This window comes from Nesoenas mayeri, assembly GCF_963082525.1.
Source record: "Nesoenas mayeri genome assembly, chromosome: 3".
Lineage (NCBI taxonomy): Eukaryota > Metazoa > Chordata > Aves > Columbiformes > Columbidae > Nesoenas > Nesoenas mayeri.
The window spans coordinates 109,402,231-109,423,351 of NC_137544.1; the positions used below are offsets into that span (position 1 = coordinate 109,402,231).

The 21,121-nt window shown below is 43.1% G+C and overlaps 1 protein-coding gene across 1 annotated transcript in view; it reads right to left on the reverse strand.

Annotated features, from left to right (window-relative positions):
* Positions 1-21,121, reverse strand: part of LOC308038707 (tau-tubulin kinase 1-like) — a gene marked incomplete at both ends in the record, with an annotated part of 52,727 nt that overhangs the window by 20,969 nt on the left and 10,637 nt on the right. Inside the window, 1 exon segment of the mRNA XM_080341482.1 lies at positions 16,451-17,009. Within this exon segment, the coding sequence (XP_080197608.1) occupies positions 16,451-17,009 (559 nt within the window).

The window sequence follows — 21,121 nt, forward strand, 5'->3', positions numbered from 1 at the left end:
TGTTAGGAATAAAGGATCAACAAAAAGTGATACTGTAAGAGAAGTAATTCTTATGTATGGTCCTTATATATATACAGGTCATAACAATCGGAACTTCAAGCTCAGTAGAAATTCCTAATTACATTTTAAATCTTTTACATCTATTGAGCTCTATCAACATCACATTTTTCCAGGACTTCCCATGCTGCTCCTGTCCAAATGGCCTGATGGAAGGTGGTCCAGCCTGATTTCTGCCAAGGGCAGAGGGATAGAAGGGCACAGCACCTCCAGCGTTGACTGTGCAATTTAAGCATGTCTGTAACCTGAGCTTCAGCCAAGAGGCAGCAATACCTAAGTGCGCTTGCTGATGGGGCATTGCGATCTGCCCCTTCGTGGCCTGGGCAAGGCCCTTGGTACTGTGCTGTGAAGGAGGTCCATCTGGGTAGTTGGAGTGATTAATTTTCATCTGAGAAGTCTTTACCACGTTGAGATGATACATTGGAAATCATGAAGTATGCTGAGCCCAAACATGGAGCAAAAAGTAATAAGAACAATTCTGGTATACTTAGCTGTGCAGCCTCCAAACAGTATACCCAGGACTGAATTTCTACAGCATCTATGGAGAGATTATTTGCTTTATGACAAATTATAGCCGCTGTCTAGAATTTCTTTGTCTCTCTCAAATACTTTGTATAACAGTATTACATCATTATTATTATCTGAGAGTCTGACCTATGCAGTGAAATGCAGTACATTGAGGACTGTAAATAATTGCTCTTCACGTTTAATGCCCACCACAAACTTAGGAAGATAAGATACCTGCCTCAAAGCACTGCAGAGATATTGAAGGTGACAGGAAAGAGATGAGACTGGATGAAGTTCAGTTCTTTTTCTCATATCATTTGCAAAGGCAACATCTCTAGTAAGATAAGGAGAACTGTTTTGGATGAAGAAAATACAATATTGCCTTTTCACATTTCCCAGTTACATTTTGAAACCTACAGAGACTGCCTGAAAACAAAACAAAACAAAACAAAACAAAACAAAACACGCAGCACAAGGAAGGGAATGGATTTGAAAGCAAAAAGGTAATTCTAGGAAAAATGATCTGTTTTTGGAAACTGAGGTTGCTGATCCCTGTGAAAGTGCTAGTTTCATAGCAGAGGCAGAAAGAAGAGGAAGGACTTAGCATTTTCAGGGTGAAGAATCTGAAGTCATTCCTGTAATGTCTCTGTCTTCTAGTCAGTATGTAGGAAGGTAGGGACTGCAATCTCATCCTTGCACAAGTTGTGCTCTGTGAGTATATTTTCCTTGTTCTCCTGGCCATCCCATGATTACAGAAACAGAAAAGGGACCTAAGAATGCATCTTCTCCTCATGTCCTCCTGTGGCTCTGTGTTTTGTATTTCTCACTGAAAGAAGAATTATACTCTGCCAACCTTTCCAGCTGCTGCCTTTCCCCTGCTTATCAAAACTAGAAGCAGGTACTCAATATAAAAGTGTATCAGGGGACCAGCAGTTTAAGTGTCAGAGAAGAAAAGTCCACCAACAGCTCCCGAAGTTACCTTTCCAAATCTTTGGAGCAAGTTTTATAAGACATATTGAAAAAAAAAACAAAACCCTAAGAATCCTTCACTTTTAAATACACATAATCATTTTAGCACCAGCTGTTTCACCATTTCTCTTACACATGGTTTCCAGGTGTGTTCAGACTTTGACTGTTACCTGTTTGCAAGATGTATGAGTAGCCGAATGATGTGTCCAGATGAGTGATGCCAGAGGAACAGAGAGGTGAGGCAGGTAGCCCGAAGAGATAGAGAAGGGGACTGACATAGCAGAGCTTGACACTGCTGGTGTCGCTTGTGTCTGCATGTGGCTGGGGAGAGCAGGGCAGGCCTCCTGTAATGGCAGACTCCTGTGGTGCCCATACATGCCCTGGGAATTTACAGATGCAGAGCAGTAACTAAGCCCCACTTAGGCATTTTACATCTGCTGGCGAAGATGCCTGCAACATGCGCATCAAAAACCAGGGACGAGTCAAGTCTTTGCCTGACACCTTTTCCTGCACTCTTCTTGGTCTTTTTCAGTTGGAGCAGGACAGGCCTTCTCAGCACTCCCTCCCGAGGTACAGCCCCCTGAGAAGACTGGCGTCCTCCGTTTTTTCCTCCTCAACTCTGGAGACAGAACACTGCCCCCACTTTGGTGGCACTTTCATACAGCGCAGCCATTCGGCGGAGAGCAGCCCCGTGCGCATGCCCCACCGCAGGCACATGCCCCTCACGGCAGGAAACCACAGACTCATGCCTTCCGTCCTTCGCATTTCCAGGTCCCAGCTCCAGCAGGTGTGGGCCCGCTTCACACACAAAACATAGCCTGTCCAGGGAAGCAGCAGCCTCCACAATGCAATGATAGATCCCCACCTGCCCACAGTGTGTCACCACTTAATGCAATACTGAATCGCAGACAACACCGGCCTAAGGTACTGTTACTTCCAAAGCCCTGGCAGCCAAACCCCACAGAGACTGAAAACATCTGGTTTTCTAAACCTCCCAGCAACCTGGGTGAGAGGCAGGAGCATGGCCAAAGATGAGAACACAGATGGTGAACATGTGATATATATGAAAGAGCTGAATGCCAGGGCTCTTCTCAGAGACTCGCTTGCATGTCCTGCAACCTTGGGGTAGAAAGTGCAGGGCTGCCTTGCCGAACACATGCAATCAAGCCACAAACATTGTCAAATTATGACTGGAGTGGAGAGACTGTGGAGGTATCAGCAAGCGTTACCTTCACTGGGCAAATTTGTTCAAGCATCTTTGTTGGTGTCTTACTCTGGGCCAAATCTGTAGGCAGTTTTACTCCATGTAGAAATAGGCAGACTCCTACTGGAAGCTCACCTGAGGCAGGACCTCAGGATTTGTCCCTCTTATGGAGTTATGATCATGTATCTCTTTGTTGCTTTGGCTTTGGAAATCTCCTTGCTTTTTGTTGCAGTTTGGTTTCCACACAGTCACCACAAATTTCTGTCTCTCTGGTTTTGCCTTTGTTACGTGACAGTGGACCCATCTGTCTGCTCTCCACTCCTGAGCTGGATAGCAAGGATTTTCTTACCGATCCAGCCGTATATTCCTTTGTTTCTAAATTCCAGAAATTTTAGGCACCTGCAGATTTTCAATGGCAGAGGAGCCCTGCATCTTGGCCTTGCTTGGAAATGCCTGTGATAACAGATCTCACTTGAGAAATAAGTGGCCTCAGCAGTTAGTATACAGAGCCCCTGTCTAAAACTGACTTGAGTCTCAGAGGAAAAGGGAGATCAAAGTTAATGTAAATTGTTATAAGTATCCTTATTTCCCCAGATTGCAGGGCTATATTGCCCTTCTCAGTATAGCTGCAGTGTAAAACACCAGGCTGTATGAAGACCTGTAGTTAAGTGAATGTAGTAACCATCTTCTACTGAAATGAGCCTTAGGACCAGTTTTCTGGGAGAAGAGGCAGTATGGATGTTAAGGTTAAAGAAGAAGGGGTCATTGCTGGTGCTCAGGGCTTTAGAAAAGTGCAAGTCCAAAATAAAAAATTCTGCAGGAAGCATATAAGCAGAGGATACAGACAAGAAAACATACAGAAAGCTCAGGCAAATGAGAAAATGGCATGGGATAAGTATGGGTGTTAGAAGAAAGTTGTGACATGGAGGTGTTACTGCATAAGTATGGTATTTCCAGTGGAGTTACAGTCCTCCTTCCAAATACTGTCTTCTGTAGGTACATCTACCCTGCCTGAGGCTCCCTTAATATCAGATTACAGAAGGTAAGGAACCCCAGACAGTGCAAGCCCTGACAGGGTGGGTGGTGCTGGCCGAAGCTCGTAGGACCTGGCCTGGTGGGTCTGTGTGTCGCAAGATGTGCTCAGGCACAGTCGTGCCACAGAGCATCCTGCTGGGTAGAGGGATGGAGATGGAGAGGGCAACACACCCTCATTGAGAAGATTCAGCGTAGGCATGACTGGTCTCTTCCCACAGTCATTCTTGAATTTAAATTTATTTTGATTTGCTGCAAGAACATGAGTGAACAGCACACTTTACTGCCCAGCCAGAATTTTTACCTGCAATTTGTTGATCAGTTTTCTTTTTAAAAAACCCACTGGGCATTGCCAGAAATATGACTGAATTTACCAGTAGCCTAGTCTTACTTGGCAGTTCTTCTCTTGTCAAGCACAGAAACCAGTGTGTGCACAGGCACGTCACAAGAAGAGCCAGAGGCCATGAATACAATTGCAAAGAGCAAGCTTTATTTTAGTTACCTCTCTACTGGAGGATCTCCGAAGTGGCACCTAAGCTCCCATGCAGAGGTGAGACAAGCAAGGATGCAGGCGCTGCAGTGATTCAGCCCAGCTAGAAGATTCCTAGGCCGGCTGCGCTTGCCTATATTTCAAGGCTGAGAGCAGACGCAGCCTCTTGCACTGCTCTGCTCTTTCTCAAAACAAAGCAGGAATCTCAGACATTATAAGGTGCCATAGGGTTTCTCTCAGGCCTGTGTTATCTAATACAGAGTTTCTACTTGTCAAGCACACAAGATCACCAAAACAATTAGCGTGATGTATGTGCTTTCTTTATACCCCAGCTGCAGGTCACTTGAGTGTGTTTACATTTCTCCTCCTCGCTCCATCTTCTGCAATTCCCATACACCAAAAAGAGCAGGGCTTTGCCTTTCTCAAAGCGACATGAGAAGGAATGATTTCCTTGAGTAGACTCTGCTCTGATGTTATTTTTTCCATGCTCAGTAGGGACTTTCTTCTAGTTAAAGTTATTAATAAATTGAAAAGCAACTAACCAAACAAAATATGTTTATATGTTGCTATCTCTCAGAAGTGGTGATGTTTCTCATTAGGACTCCTGATCTCCTGCCCTTAGCTCAGCACTATTCTGTGCCTTTAATGGTTGTCAAGAAGAGAAAAGAAATCACTAAGGAGAAAGTTTGCAGTGGCAGGAAAATGGGTGACTTCATAAAATAATGCAGGCCAGCTCTGCATAAAGGTCTGGATCATTTGATGAGTTGCTTGCATTCAAACTAATTATTGCATTTAGCCAGGGACAAGGTCATGTTTTGAATACAAAGAATATGGGTCACATGCTCAGAGTGGGAGAAACTGTGCCCTGGGAGGTGTTGTCTCCCAAAATGAAGTGGGAGTTACTGGAAAAAATTACCTGCATGTAAGTTCTCATTATGTTGCTAAAGCAAAAACAAAACAAAAACAAAACAAAACAAAACAAAACAAATATATATATATATATATGTACAAGCAGGAAAATTAAGATATGAGCAGAGAGGAGATCTTTTATACTGGTGAGCTCTCTACCAGGCATCGTATCCAAGTCTTGTATGGAAATTTTTTAAAAAATATTTTCAAAACCTAGAAAAGGAGAAGTGATGCAAAAATTTTTTGATTCTGTAAAACCTGCCTTGTAGAATGAGCGTGAAGAAATGCAGGCTGTCATTAAAGACAAAACTAGAAAGTGACTTGACTGGTGTTAAGAGTTACCTGAAGAGAGCAAGACCATTTTTTAATCTGCCAGGCAAAGATATGGATCTAGTTGCTGGAAGATAAAGTAACAAAGGTCAAACTAGAATTGGGATGCTTGTTTTAAAGATGTAAGTGGGTGGTAAACAGCTGAAATACATTATTAAAGATACTGAATTCTTTGCCGTTCAGATTCTGTAAGGTGTGATATTGATTTCTAAAGCAATCCTGTTAAACTATCCAATTTGGGCTGTATACCAAAATAACTGGACATGTTGCTGTCACCTAGGTTTTATGGAAAGTTTTATTTCATGGTCAATATGGCTTTCACAATTCAATTCTGAACAAATTAATTGGTGCTAAGGGCTGGAATCCTGATGTTACAATAGTCAATTTGCAGACTTTTTTAACATCTTCCTCTAATATTGTAATGATTACTATGGAATCCACATATTGTTGAGGAACAGTTGGCAAATTAAATAAATGTGAAAATAGCTATCTTTTTTATATATATAAAAAAGTAATAAATAAATATTAAAACTAGTTACAGTGCAATTCTAAAAGAACTCTGTAGATTACATTTATATTGCATTTATTTATTGTGTTTCATTTATAATGACTGCAAATATAAATGTAAATATGTCCAAAATCAGTTGTAAAAAAAAAAAAAAAAAAGGAAGTAGCAATCAGTCATTTCCCATTGAAGGCTATGCTTTCGTGGTTAAGTTAGGAGAACAAAAGTGTTGGTTCTCTAAGAGGTGCCCTCCTACCTCCACCCCATCCCATCCAGCCCTTTCCCCTGTGCCAGTGTTCATATGGCTGCATGGACCTGCACAGGGAGAAGGAAAGTTGTTTTCAGCTTTGATTCATCTCCTGCTTTGGTTCATCCTCCATTTGCACAACCAAAAGCACTGGCAAGCCAGGGTCAGCAGAGAAAAAAACAACCCATGGATGGCTGTCAACAGGAAAAATTGTCACGGGGTTATGGGCTGAAACATTAGTTGCACTAGTTCCTTTTATGTTTGGGAAGGTTCCTGAAGTGCTTCTGCTGGGGTAAGTCAGTGTAAATCAATACTAGTGAAATAAAATTTCAGCATCAGACTTGTAGACAAATTGTGTTTATCAGAAGGGCCCAAGAACAGGGTTTGTATCCTGAAAGAGATGTTCCTGTCTTTACTTCCCATTGTACATAGCACTTGTTCTTGTCAGAATGCAAAATGAGGATTGAAATGAGCATCTGCCACTCCTTTATGATACAGAGATCATTAGCATCAGCACAGGTATCTGTTGCTGAGATCTCCTGTTCTACTTCAGTGAGCAAATGCATATCAGTTGTATATACATACAAAAGCCATATTTTTATATCTTGGTCTCTTGGCTCCTTTCACTTTCTTTGCAGAATGGGAGATATTTCCAATGTATCACTCTCTCCCTGGCCTCCTTTCCACAGGAAGGAGCTACAGAGAGGTGATTTCTGTGAAAATGTGGATTAAGCTGGCATGGATGGGGTAAATGTAGTTACGCTAGCACACATTCACTTTCAGTATAGAACATTTTGGTGGGAGGGGGATGGGTGAAAATAGGCTATAATGACAAAGGTGCAATTTTGCAGATGCCAGCGCATCTGCATTAGGAGTATCCTGCTGATATACCCATGCTGATGAAGTCCCTAATATGAACCTGACTTTGTCTGCCGTTCTCATACTTTTTTGCCAGTTTTGAGGGGCAGGTAAGTGGAAGAGTTTTGTTGCTTCTCCTCTTTCACTGTGTGAAGTCATTTTTGATGACAAAATAGAATAGAAATGCCCTGTCAGACAGCCATATAGGTGATATAATCCCAGCCCTGCGCTACCTCTTCATAATGAAAAGCTTCTCTTGCTCTTCCACTCTTTCTCTTGGTTGTGAGTCTCAATCTGGACATTGTGGTGGTCAAGGCTGCTGCAGTTCTCTTGCTCTGAAGGGGATGAACTGGTTCAAAGGTTGTATTTGTTGGGCTAAGTCTTGGTGGTTCCTAGAGGCTTCCAACCTGGACTGTTGCTTTCCTTTCATGTGACAGATTTTGACACCCAGACCTGTCCTTCAGCTCTTTCCCTGTAGTCCATGTGGTGATTCTTGAAGAGTCCCCAAGAACAGAGGCAGATCAACCCACCTCTCAAATCCTGTGTCCAAATGGCTTTTGAGGAGTATATAGGAAGCTTCTCTAGCTGCTTTTCAGTTACTAGGTACTCAGCTGAGGGTGGGAGTTTAAGGGCAGCTTTTCCCTTCCAGTGCATTGAGGCAGTAGGCACAGCCTGAGCTGTGAAGGATGTTGGCAGTTGCCATCTTGCCAGCCCAGGATGAAGAAGCTGTGCTTGGACAGCTAGGCTCCAGACTGGATTTGAGGTAAGGCAGCTCACTCCAGGAATGGCTGACATCTAGCTTTGGGATCATATCCGTGAGCAGGGATATTGCTGCTCAGCTGCCACCCAATTAGCTTATGTTGGTAGGCTTCACATACAATGTGGCAAGGAAGCAGAACCCCCTCATCTTCACGTCGGTGCTTGAGAAGATCTCTTAGATCTAGTTGCCTCTTTGTTCTCCTTTGCCTGTCCTGGCCCTTCCCCATATCACAAGATTATTTTTACTCCACTCCACTTGCCAGTGTGTGTCCCACTCCACACATTCACCTACCCCTGAGGTTCACCTCCATTGCCATTCATGATGTCTTATCCCTCACATCCTTATTGCATCCCTCGGTACCCGCATTACCTCCTGCCTTTGCTGTTTCCAAGAATACACGAGGCTTGCTTCCTGCACCAGTTTCCTATGCATTGCATATCTCACATTCATAGAATCATAGAATGTCCTGAGTTGGAAGGGACCCATAAGGATCATTGAGTCCAACTCCTGTCCCTGCATAGGACAACCCCACAGTTCATACCATGTGTCTGAGGGTGTTGTCCAGCCTCTTCTTGAACAGTCAGGCTTGGGGCCGTGACACCTCCCTGAGGAGCCTGCCACAGTGCTCCACCACCCTCTGGGTGAAGAACCTTTTCCTAATGTCCAGTCTAAATCTCCCCTGGCACATCTTCCTGTCATTCCCTTGGGTTCTGTCACTGGTCACTAAAGAGAAGAGTTCAGTGCCTGCTCCTCCTCCTCCCCTTGTGAGGAAGCTGTAGGCAGTGATGAGGTCTCCTCTTAGTCTTCTCTTCTGCAGGCTGAACAAACCAAGTGACTTCAGCTGTTCCTCATATGGCTTCCCCTCCAAAACCTTCACCAACTTCATAGCCATTTATTGCACCATACAGTCCCTGTAGAACTTTGATCAGCCTCTTGCTTTCCCTCCCTCTGATTTCCTTGAAGGAAACAGTGGAAAATGGCACATTTTGGCACTTGGAGCAGTCTCAGCTCTACATGGAGTCTGTGTGAGGAATAGTGATCATGTTGTTTAAAGGCAGTTTGGTTTCAAAGACGACAGTGGAAGATACCATCTATTTCCAGGACAGTTTCACAAGTTTCAAATCCTGGAATCCTTAGGACTCATCAAACTCCTCAAAATTATTGTGTCCATGAGCAGCTGAATGTAGAGAACTGGCAATGCTCTTTCAGTTAATACACAGCTGCCATCTGTGATTGCAAACCATGTAAACAGCTGGTTAAACACCACTTCTCTTGTTGTGAGCTTGTGTGCTTTATTTTTCTGTGAGTCACTTCTCTCCTGTTTGACATGCGGGACCAATAGAGGAAGTCAGTGGCAAACAAAGCCTTTTCAGAACATGTAAAGATGAGGCCAGATATGAGAGTTTGATTGCACAGAGAGAATTTCAGGAGGCAGAATATTATTTCATGATCTGGAAATTGTCAGGACAGTGGGTGGGACCTATATACCAAATAAAACAAATGTCATACAGGCATTTCTTTCACTGCAAATCACCAGGAACTTCACTTGCTCTCTCATGTAAAAATGCACTATTTGAATCTGATGCTGTGATTCTATGTAAATAAATTAAGGCAAGAAAATATAAACATTGCTAGTTTAGTCTTGTAAAATAGCTCAACAATAGGATGCACTATGAGACTGAAGATCAGAAAGCATGAAATGATATGTCCAATCCTTTTCCTATTTTCTAATGTCCTTCCCTCTCACGCCTCCATCGATTAATCTTCCATGATGTGTATATATGGAATTTTTAAGTGCTTGGCAGTGGTACAAGATTATTCCTGAAAATAGAAGGTGATTTTCTACTGCTCATCTGGAGGGACTGATGACAGATACTCACTGTATTTGTCCAGAGGGTTTAGCATCTCCTCCTTAGGCTACATTCATATTACAGCAACATAATACTGTGTCAATGACTTAATTTATTTTTATTGCAAACTGCTGGGTTAGATGAATGACACATTTAATTAATGGTTGTCAGTGGAGATTTATTCACGCCACTCTCAGAACTTCACCTGGCGCTGAGACTATTTTGCAACTCTCACATTGAATAAGAAAGGGCTCTTTTATCCCAATCTACTCAAAAGAGAAGCTATTATTTTTATTTTACCTTTTCTGTTTTTCCTTTTGTGACAAATGGGAAAGAACTATTTGGAGATCACTATCATATATATATATCTGCTTGGCAGTAACAGATGGCTTCAAAGAGGCTAGCTTAAGAAAATAAAATTGCATTTCCTGGCAGACAAGGTCTGAAGCCTTGAAAATCATGGATCCTGTTAGTGTTTATAGTGAATAAATTGCCCTGGATATTTCTCAGCTGGAGAACATGGTGTGCTTTTCTTCTTGACCCACTTCCCTTGTAGTTGCCAGCCCTTCCCCAGAGTGGCTGGAGGAGATGATAGTTTCTGGAGAAGCTGACCAAAGTAAGCCAGATGTGTTTCCTGGTTTCAGTGTTGTCCCCAGGGTGGTGTCAGGATGCTTTTTACCAGAGCTTCCATTTCTGGTTGTATGTGTGTTTATATGTGTCCATGACCCACACATGAAATACAAATGGCCATGCATGGTCATGCCTTAAAGAAACCTTTCTGTGCCGGTAATGGGCCACTTTGCACACATCCAAGTACTCAAAAGGCTATTGCAAAGAACAAATCTCAATCAGTTACAGAAATTATCATGTTGTCTGGTTCAAATGGCACACCTGGCATCCTTTGCATGTTGCAGATCTCATTTTGGCAACCTGGCCCAGCCCACTTTTCTTAATTCAGTGTCTTGTAGCATACCTATCCCTCCATTCACCATCTGCTGGTGGCAGAGTATTCTGGCAATAGGAACGGTGCTGCCACTTAAGACATAACTTATTAGTATGCAAACGCCTATTTTGGGTAATGTTAAAACATTAAATAAAATGTGTAAAGGCTGATCACTGCAGTACTACCTTCCTTTTTGTTGCATTTTTATATCATATGTTTTGTGTTTGGTTTGCTATAACACACACACTTGCAGTTCCTTGGGACAGTGCAAAGATTAATTTCTGGGAAATGTTTCTAAGTATTATCTGATGTATTGCAACTCCTTTGTATTGAAAAAATGATGTTACAACGAATGTACATTTTGAACAAGCTGCTAACCGTGTAACCTGGGGATTGGAAGCAATCTCCATTTTACATTCACTTGCATGTCTTTTAGTGTTCGAAAAGAAAATGGTCTTATGTTTGGAGGGTTTTTTTCACATGCAAAGTGTTTCAAGTTGGTTACCTCACCTAGTGCACTTGCCTCATAAGAATCCCCAGGGCTTCCTCCAACAACTCCAACAAGTTTCTCAGTTTAATTATGAGTGCAATTAATGATCTGGCAATGTGGAACACAGTAATGGCAGATTTCCTCTGAACAAGTCAGATAAGGAGGATTTCTGTGGGGCTCTTGCCCCTTCAGCTTGGTCATTCCTGAAAAAAAAAAAAAAAGCCAGATCAGGTTCTTATTCAGCACTGCTGACTTCTGGTTATTTTTATGACTAAGGAAGATGTTTAGCTTTCAGAATCTGCTGCTGCTTCTTCTTTCTTGCTGCTATTAAGTTGCCTTTACTATTAGATACTAGAACAATTTTTGGATTATCATTTTCTTCCACTTTGTTCATGTCTGCTCAGAGAAGGAGCTCTGCATTGACTCTTGCTAGAGACAGTCGTGGGTGCAGAGGTGGGAAGCTAAGTGGCAGGCATATTACCCTTACAGAGCTCTTGCCTCTGGTCAAGACGCTAGGAAAACTGGCATAAACCTAAGAACATACAAAAGCACAAATAGGGAGGGACACTTAACCAGCATAGGACTGGGCTGTCCTCTTGACCTCGGTTGAAAAAAAAAAAAAGAGGGAAAGGCTTTGCAGTGTTTGATGGTAAGATGCTGGCAAGAAGAACATCTCTCTGACATTTATGTTGCTGATTCTTGGAACAACAGAGATCCTGCAAGCAAGTGTGGCAGCTCTAAGACTCCCGCTACTTTTACCTCTTCTAAAACTGGTTTGAAGAAAGAGCTTCTTCAGAAGCTCAGATTATAGTTTTTTTTCCGTTCACTGTTGTGAATCCTGCCAGATCTCCCAGTCCGAAACAAGCTTAGTCTATGTTGGCAGAGGACAATGTCACTTCCAGGATATGCTAAGGTCCTGATAGTATCCAAATCAAAGCTGCTACAGGGAAGACCGAACTACGGCTCTTGCTGTTTGTGTGTCATCTGCATCTCTCAGGACTAAGGCCTCTTCCCATTCCCAATGGAACAATTAACGTCATATTGGGAACTTGATTTCCACTTCTCAGGCTTTCCAGCTCCCATGAAGAATCTCAGGGACGAGCATATCCTTCCTTTGCATTACCTTGTGTTACCTGTTAGACTTCTGTTGCTGCTAAACAGGAGGTAGTCCAAACTATATTTATCCAACCGCTATTCAAGTAGGAGCTGAATGTGGGTTTCTGTAGTAATTTCTACTGAGAGGAGACAAAAGCTGTAGATAACCTGTTGTACTTTCTGGCTTGCTTGAGAAACTTCATCTGCTGAGAGTTGAGTTTGCTTGAAGCAGAGGATCTCAGGAAAGTCCCTTTCAAGCAGGTCTTCAGGCTTGGGAGGCACAGCAGAAGGGCTTCCTCAAGTTGCTAGAAGTCCTCATCAGTTTGTTAGAGACAGAAGATTTGAAGAACCTGTGGAAGTTTGTCTCAGGGGAGGGCAGCAGGGAGATGGAGCAGAAGCAGCCTGCTGTAGCTTTAAAGGCAATGCTGAGTAGGGAGCCATTTGGAAGGATGTAGTTTACTAAAGGGATCCAAAGCTTATTTTCCCTGAGTCTTTTTATTCTTCCTGTATCTAATCCCTTTAGAGCCTAAGGTCAACCCCTTTTTGTACTGCAATAACACTGTAATATATGCTTGCATTAATTCTTTTTGCACACTGAGCATGCAACACCAATGTAAAGCTTTTTTTCAGAAGAAAAACACTGTACGATTGTGTATATAGAAATACTGAGAGAGAATTTTAATTCTGTCTCCTGTATAAATGCATGCATTGATTACCTGTATGTAGACCATGCTGTAAATGCTGCATAGTACTGTACATATGCTGCATAGTACATAGTACTGTAAAATCCTACACTTGAAACTACAATGAACAGGCAATAAAATCCAAAACAAACAAACAAACAGAAGCTGTGCAATGGATTTTGTGCCTTTTTTAAATCCATGTATGCTAATCCAGACAATCTGAAAAAAAAAAAAAAAAAAAAAAAAAAGGGAGGAGAGGAGAGGAGGCTGCAGGCAGTAGGTGCATGCAAAGGCTCTGTTACCTGTGGAAAGAGTGGTGGAAACCTTCCCGCTTGCAGAAGAAGTACAAGACCCCAACTCCTCACAGACAGAAAGCAGTTTGTGCAGGCAGGTGACGGCCTGAGAGGAAGAGCTGGGATTTGGTTGTGGTCTCTGACTTACAGGATTGTACAGTGTGTGAGTCTCTTTTTTCTCCTGGGAATTGTATGAAGGGTCAGGATTCTTACGAGTCTGCCTCTAGCAGGGTCCAAAGCCCATCTCCTCTGTGATAAACACCTTAAAGCGCATTTTGGTTTGCTTCTGTAAGACTGTTGGTATGTGGGACATGTGCATCTTTGAAACACTGCGGAAGGATGCATGGATGCCATAGAGCCATCCATGCCACTGGCACATGGATGATGCATGGATGCCACTGGCTGAGAGATGATTCAGAATAAGGTCTGAAACAGAATGGTAGATGGAACAGATGCAGTATTTCCTAGTTTTATGTTAGCCAAATATTGTGATCTTTCTCTTGTACCAGGTGGTTTGTTTTTTTTTTTTGTTTGGTTTGGGTTTTTTTTAGTTTTGTTGTTTTGGTTTGGTTTGCTTTGGTTTTGATTTTGTTTCACAAATTATTGCATTTAAAATGTTTAAAACCAAGAGATGGGAGAAAAATGATAATCTGAAATTCTACAGTCTAAGAGAAAATTGATTAGGCTCACCTGAGAAACTGTTCCCTTTCCCCCATGTCAGTGCAGAGCTTCTGGAGACGGCAGGCTTTTCTGGTGAATGCCAGGCCCACTCTGTGCGGTGCCACAGACTGCTCTGCTGTGGGGGTGTAGGCACAGACAAGCTATAGGGTCTTTTCTCTATGCATTCAAGAGCTGTAAGATCACCAGAAAGCCATACAGGCATGGCAAGTGCTGTCATCACTCCATATTGCTAAAGAGACCTGGGCAGAGTGTGTGCGACTTGGCATGAGGCAGGACACAGAAGAGCACATTAACAACCTGGATGCTGGTACTGCTCTTGAACCCACCAGCATGAGTCTGCTCTGTGCTGCTGTCTGAGAAGAACACATCTGGCTACATTCTTGGTGACAAGGGGACCTGGGAACTTCTAATGCATGGTTGTAAACTTGCTGTGACAAGTGTTGCCAGCAGGTCAGGGGAGGTTCTCCTCCCCCTCTACTCTGCCCTGGTAAGGCCGCATCTGCAGTACCGTGGCCAGTTCTGGGCTTCCCAGTTTAAGAAGGACAAGGAATTACTGGAGGGAGTCCACCAGAGAGCTACAAAGATTGTTAGGAGTCTGGAGCATCTTTCTTATGAGGAATGGCTGAGAGATCTGGGTCTGTTCAGTCTGGAGAAAAGAAGGCTTAGAGGGGACCCTATTTATACTCACAAATATTTCCAGGATGAGTGTCAAGAGGATAGGACCAGACTCTTTGCAGTTGTGCCCAACAATAGGATGAGGGGCAACAGGCACAAATTGAAACATAGAAGGTTCCATGTAAACATGAGGAGAAACTTCTTTCCTTTGAGGGTGACAGAGCACTGCAACAGGCTGCCCAGAGAGGTTGTGGAATCTCCTTCTCTGGAGACATTCAAAACCCACCTGGACACATTCCTGTGTGATCTGCTCTGACTGAATCTGCTTTAGCAGGTGGGTTGGACTAGATGATCTCCAGAGGTCCCTTTGAACCCCAACTATTCTGTAATTCCGTGGAGATTGCACCTTTGCTGATTTTTGCAGTATTTGCAGCATCACTGGGATGTAGAAACTTTCCAGCTGCCATATTGGGTAATGTAAGTCTCCTCTGAGGATGTCCTATTGCCAATGATCCTGCTAATTTGAAACCCCACCAGTTTAAAGACAAATCCCCAGACTCCACGTAGCTGCTGATGAGCACGGGGACAGAGATGGACTTGAAGGCTCTGATTTCTGCCTCTACCAGATACAAGCAGGTAGATCTTTTTCTCTCCTGACTCTCCTTCCTCTTCATATTCTAATTGTAGCCTCTGTGCAAAGCAGGCATATTTATTGCCTTCCAAATACATATTGCTGCCCAAAGTAGTTACTAGCCAAATTTAATTTAAATTCAGTGAAAAGACAGAGTGTTACAGATGTGAAATGCAGAGACTTTGTGGGGCACACATGCTCAGACTAATTAACAGCCATATGCATTCCTGGACAATTGACTGGGAAGTCAAAAGACCCAGGAGTTAAGATCTAAGCCCAAGCAGGTTGGAAAAAAATGGTTCACGGCCCAAAGACAGGCAAATGTGTCTTCCGAGAAAGTGAGGAACATAGGCAGAGATCGGAGCTTGCTATAGGCAAAAGCAGTCTTTTTGACTCAGGTTTGTCCAGATCCAGGGTAGCTCTGCCCACTCACAGTCTTGGTAGCTTTTTAAAATGGGGTGGTTGCCTCAACTCATGGCATAGTTCCTTCTCATAGTGGAGTGAGCTTAGCAGAAGGCCACCGAGATGATTAGGAACTAGAAACATATGACATACAGAGAGGCTGAGAGAGTTGGGTTTGTTCTGCCTTAAAAAGAGAAGGGTTGGGGTGGGATCTTATTTTTTCCTTGAATTATCTGATGGAAGGATGATGCCAGACTCTTCTCAGAGGATCACAATGAAAAGATGAGATGTGATGAACACAAGCTGGGTAAAAGGAAAATTAGATGTAGAAATTAGATATAAAGAAAAACTTTTTCAGCATGAAAAGCCTCAAACTCTAGGACAGGGTCCCAAAGAGGTTGTGAGATCTCCATCTTTGAAGATACTCAAAACTCAGTTGGACATGGCAGAAAAGTTTAATCTCAGGGAGTTATTTCATGATTTGCATTGCTGTGCCCAGTGCTGATGTGTGATTAGAATAGAGGGCAGACACTGCTGTTGCTGCTGAGAAACTATGTGGAGAAGATTGGCTGGCAACACTTGCATACAGCTAAGTGGTTATTAACAAAACACGGTAGTAGAGCAATAAGAGAACTGATTTAAGATACCTACAACCACAGCTGTGCTCTCCTCTTGTCACTGTGCCAAATCAGCTGAAAGATCTTGATAAGAGTGTGTCCTTTGTAGGGGATGTTACGAGCTATAGGGAGCACTTCTAAGATGTTCACAACATTTAGAAGCACTGTTAGAAGCAGTTTCACAAAAGCATCCATGCTTGAGTCACAGACTTCTCCAGTACAGCTGAGGTTTTCTAAGATGATGCTATGCTAGTCAACAAAATACAGACCCAGGCATCTTACCTGTCTCTGAGGACCAGTAGGTTCAGATTCTCGTCTCCTTTGTCGGAAAGCTGGTGCTGAATGTAGGGGAGAGTGGGCTGGACTTCTCATCTGCTGTTCATGTTTACTGTCAGATACTGTTTGAGAAGGTCCTTCATGTCTGTGGGAACTGTCCTCCTCAGTCACAGGCTGCATACCCCGACCTCGTCCATCATGCGTCTTTGGCCTGACTGCAGCATCTCCTCCTAAGCACTTTCTCTCCTCACCGTCTTCAATAGGTCTCAGTTCCTCAGGCTCCTCATCTGTGGTTCCAGAGGTGCTCGGCTCAGCACCTGGGTGAAAGTCCTTCAGCTCTGTCACCTTATCAATGATAACCCATTCCTTGCTATCAAAGTCCTCCTCCTCTGCAAGTGGTACTGAGTGGAAGGCATTGCTGAGGGCTTCATGTTCCACCGAAGCAGACACATCCATCCTACCACTTGCCTGCCGATCAGCCTGGCCAGTATCAATGGACAGCATCTGGGCTGGCTGGGAGGAGCATACAAGCCGTGATGGAGAGCCAGGTAAATCCATTCGAGATCTAAAGACAGAACATGAAACCATTAGGCTTGAGCAAAAATATTTCTTTAGAATCTATGTGGCAAAAAAGATGTTCCCCCTAAAGTGCTTCAGTATGAGAGCCAATGCAGCATCTCTCTTCCTTGTAGATGACAGGATGATAACCAGTTTCCCCCAACAACACCAATATACTCTTAAGCCTTTGATAAATACTATTGGTTTGTGAAAAAGAAAACACCTCCTAAATCCTTAATCTACTGTCTGACTTAACAGTGTCTCTGCTTGGCTCTTACAACCTCTTCAGCTGCACTGTGCTACCACTTGAGTGGCCATTGAAGCCTCTAAGGTGGCCACAGGAGTTCTTCAAAGACAGAAGAAATCTTCGATCCTATTGTGCACAGATGACCCCAAAATACTTTGGAGGAGCAGGAAGAAAATATGGTTAGTACTTTTTTACAATGGGTAGCATAAGGTTCAGCGAGTCACAGTCTAAATAGCAGCAGCTTCTCCAGCCATGCAGAAATACCCTCCAAAGAGACCCTGGAAGCTCCCTGTGCCCCAATGGCCCTGGCAGCATCTTAGCAGGAAAAAACAGTGGCATTTCTAGCACTCTACTCCACAGTGGTATAATCCATGCTTCTCATTTGGCCTGCACCTGCTGCTAACTTTGCTTCTCTGTCCACCACAGCCGTTAGCAGCTTGCTGTACAAAAGCAGAGCATCTGCTGGTCAGAAAAAGACAGCTGCAGTGCATTTTACAAAAGGATTTCAACAAAGACCAAACAGCCTTGCAGACTCTTCTGGGAAAAGCCTTCCATGTGTGAGAAAGCATGAGGGGAAACAGAGAAGTGACTGACCATTTGGTGAAGGCTGCTAAGCAAAACTGGGTATCATCAACACAGAGGAAGGTCAGAGCTGAGATGGAAATAACGGCGCTTGCAATGTCAAATTTCTGACTAAGAAAGGGGAATTAGAGAAGGAGGTGAACCCAAGATTGATATAGAGAAAATTGCGAGCAAAACCTAAGTTCTCAGCAAAAGCCATCTTGATGGATCTGAAAGAAGCAAGGTTATATTTGTTAGTTCTTGAAAATATATTATTGTGAATAGGAAACACTAAGTATACAAAGTAAGAATACACTGTGTGTGATAAGAACTGGATTTTAAAAGCTATTGCTAAAAAAAGTAAGGGAAACTCTGGACTTAGGCAATGTTTTCATGCATTCCCCAGGAGAGGAGAGACTCCTGGAGTGGAAGAATTTACTCCAGAAAGCCGGAAGAATTTCCCAGTGCTGCGATTCAGGTCTGTGTCGTGAAAAGTCAAAAATGGAATAATGAGTAGACTGTGTGGCAGAGTGGGATTGTATATGCAACATACTTGGTGCAGGCTACTTGCAAGATGAAAAAATATCTTGATTTTTAAAACAGAAGCTGAGGTAAGAAGGCAGGAGAAAAGGATGTATTTTGGGTAATACACATTTTCTATATTAAGTTAGCATGATGCTGAGTAGATAAGGAAGAGCTAGAGAAATAAAGGAAGGAGATAAAAGCATTCAGTGAATATACAGGACTAGTGTTGCTGACTGTTATAAATGACTTCTTTCCCTTCCTGTTTTAAAGTGCCTTTCTTCTGACCAAGGAAAAGAAGAGGTACCAAGACACAAGAATTATTATTCAAGCTCTAAATTATTAACAGCAACACAAACAATCTGTCGAGGGTTAAGATTGCGGGGTGACAATAAAACCCTGGCAGATGTATTGTTAACCCCCTCTCCCCCCCACTTCTCCCTTTTTGCCCCTCCCTCTCCCCCCTTCGACTCAGGAGAGGCGATTGGGAGGAAAAAAGAAGGACAGAGAGAAGAGAGTTGGAAAAAATTAAAGATGTTTTACTAATGCTATTAATAAGAATAGAGAAAATAATACAAAATATACAAAACCAATCTTGAAAGTCTCAGCAACTGCAGAGCCGGCACCCAAAGTCCTGGATTAGACTCCACAGCCAACCAGAGCTGGATTCAGTCTGTCACTAGGCCTCAGTTCGCAGGGACGACCAGCAAGGTCCTCTCCTAATGTCGGCCATAAGAACAAGAGGAAAAAGGGACGAGAAGGGCCAAGATCCTCGTGATCTCCCATTTTATATGAAGTATTCACGTGAATGGAATGTTATACACAGTTGGTCAGTTGTTCCTCGTCGCCCCTCTCGCGAGATGTCCATCCATGCTTATCAATAAGTTTGCATTCCATTGCTAGGTTTTACCAAAACATGTGTCTGGTTCTCCAGGAAAATGCAGTTAATATGAAGGCTTCAGCTGACAGGCAAAATTCACTGAAAGAGAAACTTGTTTTTAACAAAACCAGGACATCCCACCCCTTATAATATGCCATTCACTGAATGCTTAAACCTTATCAATACAATCTATCAACACAATCTAATTAATCACTACTACTATATATATATATATACACATATGTACATATATACCCAGGAGTAATTAATCTTAATCAGTGGACCATCCTTTGAAAAGTTCATTAAGTTCATTTTGTCACAACAGTCTCCCAGGGCAGGAAAAATGGTACAAGTGCACTGTTTGTGGGTTAAAGACATCAACTTCGAAGAAGTTGTCAGGCGCCACTCAGAGAAGCTAGCTCTTGTTTCATCATCACTGTCTTGATCTGAAAGACACTTATTAAATACTGTTAGTACGACAATTCACATAATGCAGTTCAGTATTGAATATTTTCACCTAAGCTCAAATCCCCTTGAGGTACACACCGAACTTCTCCATCCTTAAGCATCACCCACCAGGTGCTGCCAGGTCCCTGGGCAAAAACAATCCCACGAATGGGCTTGCCTTTGCCTGAGGCAGGAGTAACCCAGACTGCCCTTCCTAACATATTTTTCATGTGTACTACAGGGACTTTATCTCCCTCTACAGTCCGTAGAATTTCTGATTGGGCAGGCCCGGCTCGATTGGTTGATCCCCTGGTGTTGACCAACCAAGTGGCTTTTGCTAAATGTGAATCCCAGTTTTTAAAGGTTCCACCACCAAGTGCCTTTAGTGTAGTTTTTAGCAAACCATTGTACCTTTCAATTTTCCCAGAGGCTGGTGCATGATATGGAATATGATATACCCACTCAATACCATGTTCTTTGGCCCAATTGTCTAGAATACTGTTTTTGAAATGAGTACCATTGTCTGATTCAATTCTTTCTGGCGTACCGTGTCGCCAAAGGACTTGCTTTTCAAGGCCCAAGATAGTATTTCGGGCTGTAGCATGAGGCACAGCATATGTTTCCAACCATCCGGTGGTTGCTTCCACCATTGTAAGTACATAACGCTTACCTTGACGTGTTTGTGGAAGTGTAATATAATCAATCTGCCAAGCTTCTCCATACTTATACTTTAACTATCGCCCCCCATACCATACAGGCTTTAACCGTTTTGCTTGCTTAATTTCGGCGCAAGTTTCACATTCATGAATAACCTGTGAAATAGTGTCCATAGTTAAATCCACCCCTCGATCGCGAGCCCATTTATATGTTGCATCTCTACCTTGATGCCCTGAAGCATCATGGGCCCACCGAGCTAGGAAAAGTTCACCTTTATGTTGCCAGTCCAAGTCCACCTCAGCTACTTTAATCTTAGCAGCTTGATCTGCTTGTTGGTTGTTTAGGTGTTCCTCGGTGGCTCGACTTTTAGGCACATGAGCATCTACATGCCGAACTTTCACAGGCAGGCTCTCTAGCCGAGCAGCAATGTCTTGCCACAGTGTGGCAGCCCAAATGGGTTTACCTCTGCGCTGCCAGTTGTTTTTCTTCCATTGCTGTAGCCACCCCCACAAGGCATTTGCTACCATCCATGAGTCAGTATAGAGATAAAGTATTGGCCACTTTTCTCGTTCAGCAATGTCCAAAGCCAGCTGGATGGCTTTCACTTCTGCAAACTGACTAGATTCACCTTGTCCTTCAGTGGCTTCTGTAACTTGTCGTGTGAGACTCCACACAGCAGCTTTCCACCTTCGATGTTTTCCTACAAGACGACAGGATCCATCTGTGAACAGTGCATACTGCTTATCAGTCTCTGAAAGAGTATTATACGGTGGTGCTTCTTCAGCACGTTTTACTTCCTCCTCAT